At 40.2% G+C, this 6,000-nt stretch overlaps 1 protein-coding gene across 5 annotated transcripts in view; it reads left to right on the forward strand.

Annotated features, from left to right (window-relative positions):
• Positions 1-5,198, forward strand: part of LOC102913379 (zinc finger protein OBI1-like) — a 35,872-nt gene extending 30,674 nt beyond the window's left edge. For 4 of the 5 annotated variants that reach the window (XM_076561095.1, XM_076561096.1, XM_076561099.1 and 1 more), the window contains one exon: positions 2,121-5,198. In XM_076561095.1, coding sequence (XP_076417210.1) covers positions 2,121-3,904 — 1,784 coding nt within the window. In that variant the 3' untranslated portion in view covers positions 3,905-5,198. The remainder of the gene's footprint in view (positions 1-2,120) is intronic. The other variant, XM_076561100.1, reaches the window with a different exon arrangement.
• Positions 5,199-6,000: the final 802 nt, after the last annotated feature.

The following is a 6,000-nucleotide window of genomic DNA, read 5'->3' on the forward strand; positions in this document are numbered from 1 at the left end:
AGTAACTCACAGGGAGGCATCCTTTACCTTGCACTGAGATTTTCATGTGGTAACTCATGACTTCTGCATTGTACACCCATAAAGGGTACCTCTGTTCAAACTCGTGTGTGTGTGTGTGTGTGTGTGTGTGTGTGTGTGTGTGTGTGTGTGTGTTAAATTACTTTACAAACTAGTAGATTTTCATAAGCCTTATCAACATCCTTAGTTTTGGCAAATCCACTCCATGCCCTCTCTTCTCCCTAATCAGACAGGCAGACACACACACACACACACACACACACACACACACACACACACTTACTTCATGTTGCCTGTGTTCTGCTATCCCCCCATTCCTTCCAGTGTCCTTATTGGTCATAAGTTCTTTAATCTTTTTTCTCTGGCTTGGCAGTTGATGATTCAGAGCTTGGAATACATCTTTCCAGGCACTCTGCCTTTAGAAGTTTCTGTGGCACAATCTTCTGTTATTCTCTTGGCCTGTATTTATGAGTAAGCTGACCTTTCTCTCCTGTAGCTTCCATGACCTCTCTTTACTCTGTGATTCTAGTGTTTTAACTATGATATGTTGTGGGGAATTTCCTTTCTGACTCTGTTTATTTGGTGTTCTATAGGCATCTTGTGCCTGGATATGTGTATCTTTCTCTAGACTTTGGGGTATTTCTTTTATGATTTTTTATTTATGCCTTTGGTATGGTATTCTTCTTATGTCCAATAATTCAAAAGTTAGGTGTCTTATGGTGTTGCATGTTCTGTTCATTTTTTTAATTTATCATTGACTTTTATTGTGTAATCCAATTCCTCTCCTGTGTCTTCTAGCCCTCACACAGTTTTCCATATGATCCATTCTGTTGATGAGGCTTTCCATCACAGTTTTTATTTGGCTTATTGAGTTTTAGTTTCTAGCATTTGATGCAGTTTGGATTTTCTTCAGAAATTCTGTCTCTTTATTGAATTCTATTTTCATGTCTTAGATTGACTTCCTTATTTCATTCAGCTGTGTTTTTGTTCTATTGCAATATATTCATACCATCTTTGAGTTGTTTGAACATAGTTACAATCATTCTTTTGAATTCGTTGTCTTGAAATTTTTCCAGGTCGTTACATTGGGGTCATGACTATGGGCTTAGTAATTGGGGGAAAGCAATTTTCAAGTTATTTTTGTTTCTATGCTGGGATGTGCATCTGAAGTAATGTGTTTATTGAGTCTCTCTTTCTTTTTGTTCAAATCCCTTTCTTTTTCAGTGCAGTTATGTGCACTGTTCAGGAGATGACTAGTTTGAAAGAGGGTGGGGCTTTATTTCCCCTGTGGGGTTAGTATTGAGGGCTGCACATTCTGTCATTGGTAGTCTTTTGAGGGTCCTTTACTGTCTATGCCAACAGTCATCTAGTGATCAGCATACCTCTTGCTGGTCCTCTCTTTCACGGCCTTCTGGCATCTCTCCATGCCTGGATGCCCTGTGTTAAGCTCTGGTCAACTGATGGAGTTGGGGCACAAGATCCTAGGAAAGCTAGCTGTGGTTTCAGGAGACCTATAGGATGAGGAGAGTGGTTCTACCTAGGAACACTGAGAAATGAGATCCTAGAGGAGCCTGGAATCTTTTGGAAATGGAGGACCTACTGAGGACATGGGGCTGTAGTATCCCAGAGAGGAGGGGTAGTCTAGCATCCATCACAGGGGAGTGGGATTGTGAAAGAACAAGACATAAAGTCTGTTGCCTGGCAGCACAAGGAAGTGAGATCTTGGAGAAGGCAGGTGTCCTATGGGGTGATAAAGAGCAAGGCCTTCCTGGAGGAACAAAGAAGCAAGATTTCAGAGGAGCCTGATGACCTATGGGGTATGACGGTATGCAGCCTACCTCTCAATTTTTTTATTTTAACATATAGCAAATTTCACTCTTCCAGTTTAGTGTATGGTCACATAACCATCACTACCATAATCAAGATACACAAGAGAGTTTATGCGCCCTCAGATATGTTTTTATTAAAAGTGACATTATGTAATTTCTAAGATTGATAGTCAAATTTCTATAAATAGCTGTGAATGTCAAATGCAAGTTTTTAATATTGTCTTTTAAGACCATATTTCACTTATTAAATGATCATTTTTAATACCATTTTAGATGTTCATAAATGGAGTGCCCTGGCTGAAACAAGACAGCAAGCTCAAGAGAAGTATTTAGGCCAACTTGAAATCACCAAGAGAAATTCATCAAATGAAGATATGGTTGAAGTAGAAAAAATATTCAGTGTGGACTCAAACTGTATTTCAAATATGAACATGAAGAATGAAGTCTACTCTAGAATGTTCTATCAGGAGCTTGTTAATCCATGGCAAGATGTACCTTTGCCTAGTGATCCTGATGAGAGGCATGTAACAGAAGTAACTCATGATTTGAATGGAATTCAGGAAGTTCTCTCATATCCTGACCATTTTACTCACCATAGCAAGAATCAGTGTTCAGAGGGTCATTTTCAGTATTTTGTGCCAGATGAAGCCTTCCACATGAACACAATATTAATACCTAAGAAGTTTCATGTTCAGGAAACCTCTAAGAAGTTCAGTGAGAAATCCTTGGATGAGGTAGCTCTTCCTGACCAAAATATGACTCAGTTAAGAAAGCAAGCTTTGGGATGGAATACAGATCATAAAATGTTCCCTAGTAGGACTGAACTCAGCAACCATGACAACATGCACATGGAAGAGAAAGATTATAAATGTGATTATGAGAAACCCATCCTTAACAAATCACACCTTACAAAATATCAGGAATCACATGCAGGGAAAGAGCCCCAAGGATGCAAGGAAAACATCAAATTACTCTGTCTGGATGCTGAACTACAAACGGCTGATCAGAAAGTACACGTAGAGAAACAAATTTATGAATGTAAAGTATCTGGGAAAACCTTTGACCACGAGTCACAGCACATCGACCATCAGAGATCACACACCTGTGAGAAACCCTGTGAGTGTGAAGAATATAGGAAAGCTGTCTATGATAAATCGACCCTCACCCAACATCAGAGACTTTATACAGATGATAAATCCTGTGAGTGTAGAGAATACAGCCAGGCTTTCTACCATAATTCCCTACTGTCTCAATATCAGACAGCTCACACAGATGAACAGCAAAATGAATGCAAAGAATTAATGAAAATTTACTTCTATATATCAAGCCTCACTCAACATCACACTCCTACTCTTGAGAAGCCTTATGGATGTAATGATTGCATGAAAACTTTCTCCCACAAGTCACAACTCACTCGCCATCAGAGAACTCATACGGGGGAGAAGCCCCATGAATGTAAAGAATGCAGGAAAGCTTTCTGTCACAAGTCACACCTTACCCGGCACCAGGGAATCCACGCACCTGAAAAACCCTATGAATGTAAAGAATGTAAGAAAACTTTCTACCTGAAGTCACAGCTCACTCAGCATCAGAGAACTCATTCAGGTGAGAAGCCCTATGAGTGTAAAGAATGCCGGAAAGCTTTCTTCCGCAATTCACACCTCACTCAGCATCAGAAAATCCATACAGGGGAGAAGCCACACAAGTGTAAAGAATGTGGGAATGCTTTTGCCCGTAAGTCACACCTCACTCAACACCAGAAAACCCACACAGGTGAGAGGCCCTACGAATGCAAAGAATGTGGGAAAACCTTTTCTCGTAAATCGCAAGTGATGCAGCACGAGACAACTCATACCGGTGAGAAACCCTATGAATGTAAAGAATGCAGGAAAACTTTCTATCTTAAGGCATACCTCACTCGACACCTGGTAATTCATAAACCTGAAAAGCCGTTTGAATGTAAGAAATGTGGGAAAGCTTTCTCACGTAAGTCATACCTCACACGCCATCAGAAGACACATAGAGGTGAGAAACCCAATGTAGGTGAGAAACTGTAGGGACGCAAATGATAAAGACCTTCCTTCAACTAGGCAGACTCAACAGAGGGCTTACACAGATGAGAAGCCCCCGTGCATGTAGGAAACTGTGCTGCTGTTACTCCTCAGCCAACATCAGAAAACTCAGGCCAGTAATAAACCCTATAAATGTCAGAGTATGAGAAAGTTTTATACAGGAGTTATGTCTCACTACATGTCAGAATACATAAGCAGTTGGGAAGCCATAGGAAATGCAGGGATCTATGTTTCAATTACACCTCTCTATAAGTCAGTGAATTCATTTAGTGAGAAACCCTATGAATATACACGATGTAGTAAAGTTCAACACAACAAGAGATGGAGTATTCAGGCATAAATGCTGTCAATGTAAACAGTGCAGAAAAGCTTTCCATCATAAAATATTCACTTACTGCCTGAGAACTTATAACTGTGATGTCATTTAAGTTCAAACAACATGGGAAAAATTTCAGCAAGTCAGACCTCACTGCCTGCCAGAAAATCACACAAGTGAGAAAACATGCTAATCTAGGGAAGCTTAGAGAGCCCTTGGAAAGTAAGGAATCCTGTGAGTATAAATAATCCAGAGATGTTTCAAGGAGCACTTGCTTTTCTCCCCCATCTTCTCTGAGCACTGATGCTTACATTTCACTTGTACTGAGACAAGGCTAGCCTGGACCACAGTAATATGCCCTGTCCTTTTAAAAAAAAAGACTAGGTCTGTCTATGTAAACCAGGCTGGCTTCAAACTCATAGAGATCCACCTGCCTCTTCCTCCAAAGTACTGGGATAAAAGGTGTGTCCTACCATGCCTGGCTTGTAATAAAAATGTTTTTAATAAAGAAAGTCCAGTCAAACTATATTGGATCCTCTCCTTATAGGACATTGGAAACACACCAGTTTGGAACCATCTGAAAGTACTCTTAAAAACTTTTAGTGGGATTTGAAGTTTGGCTGGCATCAGAATACCATGGAGACAGACATACAGGGAGAGTATAGGGACTTTGCTGCTGTACCTCACTCACCTGTGCATCAGAGGTCCATGCTAGAAGCCTCCATATGTCGAGATTGTGAAGTTCCTCAAAGTCACACATCTACAGGCATTGCAGAATCCATTTGAATGTCAACGGTTGAAAAAGGCTGGCATGTGGTCCACTGTCAGAGTCTGTGTCATGTGTTACCCATCCTTTCAAATTCATGCAAGTAGCCTGTGTTGTCAAATATGCTCAAATTAATTGCAGTCCATTGATAATGCTTTCTTCGGTTGCATTCAGTAAAATAAATCTTAACAATTTTTTTAATTCATTTATTTTTGTATGTGTGTGTGCAGTGTGTGTGCTTCTTGTGTGTAAACATGGGCATACATGTGCCATGGCATATGTCTGAAAGTCAGAGCACAACCCTGGGTGTTAGACTTTGCCTTCCACTTTGAGCCAGGGTCTACATGTGCCAGACTGGCCAGGATGCAAGCTTCTGAGACTCTCCTGTCTCCACCTCCAATCTCACCATGGGAGTACTGAGAGTACAGATGTTTGCCACTGCATCCAGCTTTCCATGGGTTCTGGGGATTCAAATTCAGGTCCTCATGGCAAGCACTTTACTTACAGAGTCATCTCCCTAGCAACAAGTTTTTTTGTTTGTTTGCTTTGTTTTATGTGTTTGATATTTTAGCTGAGGGCTTGAAATATAGTCAAGGCTGTCTTCAAACTCATAATATAATCCCGGATAATCTCAAAGTCTTGATCCTCCTGCCCAGCCTCAGATGGTTTGGATTACTAACACTTTGCTCGCCATAAATAAAGAAATAAATAAACAAATAAATAAATAAAGGAGTTGGTGCATAAAAAGAGTTGATGCATAAACAGAGGTTCCATGCATCAGCAATCTGGAAGAAAGTATCAATTCATACAACTTGACGTTAGTTTTCAAATAGACTTGTTAATTGTGGATTATGAGTCACAATTTAAATTTTAAAAAAGTGTTCTAATAAACATGAATGATGCTCTGTTATTCCACACATACTGGACTGTCTTTTCATATTGGAGGCTGGTAATTGACACAGTATCCCAGTAGACAGAGCCAAGCATGCTGCTGAGCAA

The sequence above is a fragment of the Peromyscus maniculatus genome, chromosome 23 (genome assembly GCF_049852395.1).
Source record: "Peromyscus maniculatus bairdii isolate BWxNUB_F1_BW_parent chromosome 23, HU_Pman_BW_mat_3.1, whole genome shotgun sequence".
Classification (NCBI taxonomy): Eukaryota; Metazoa; Chordata; class Mammalia; order Rodentia; family Cricetidae; genus Peromyscus; species Peromyscus maniculatus.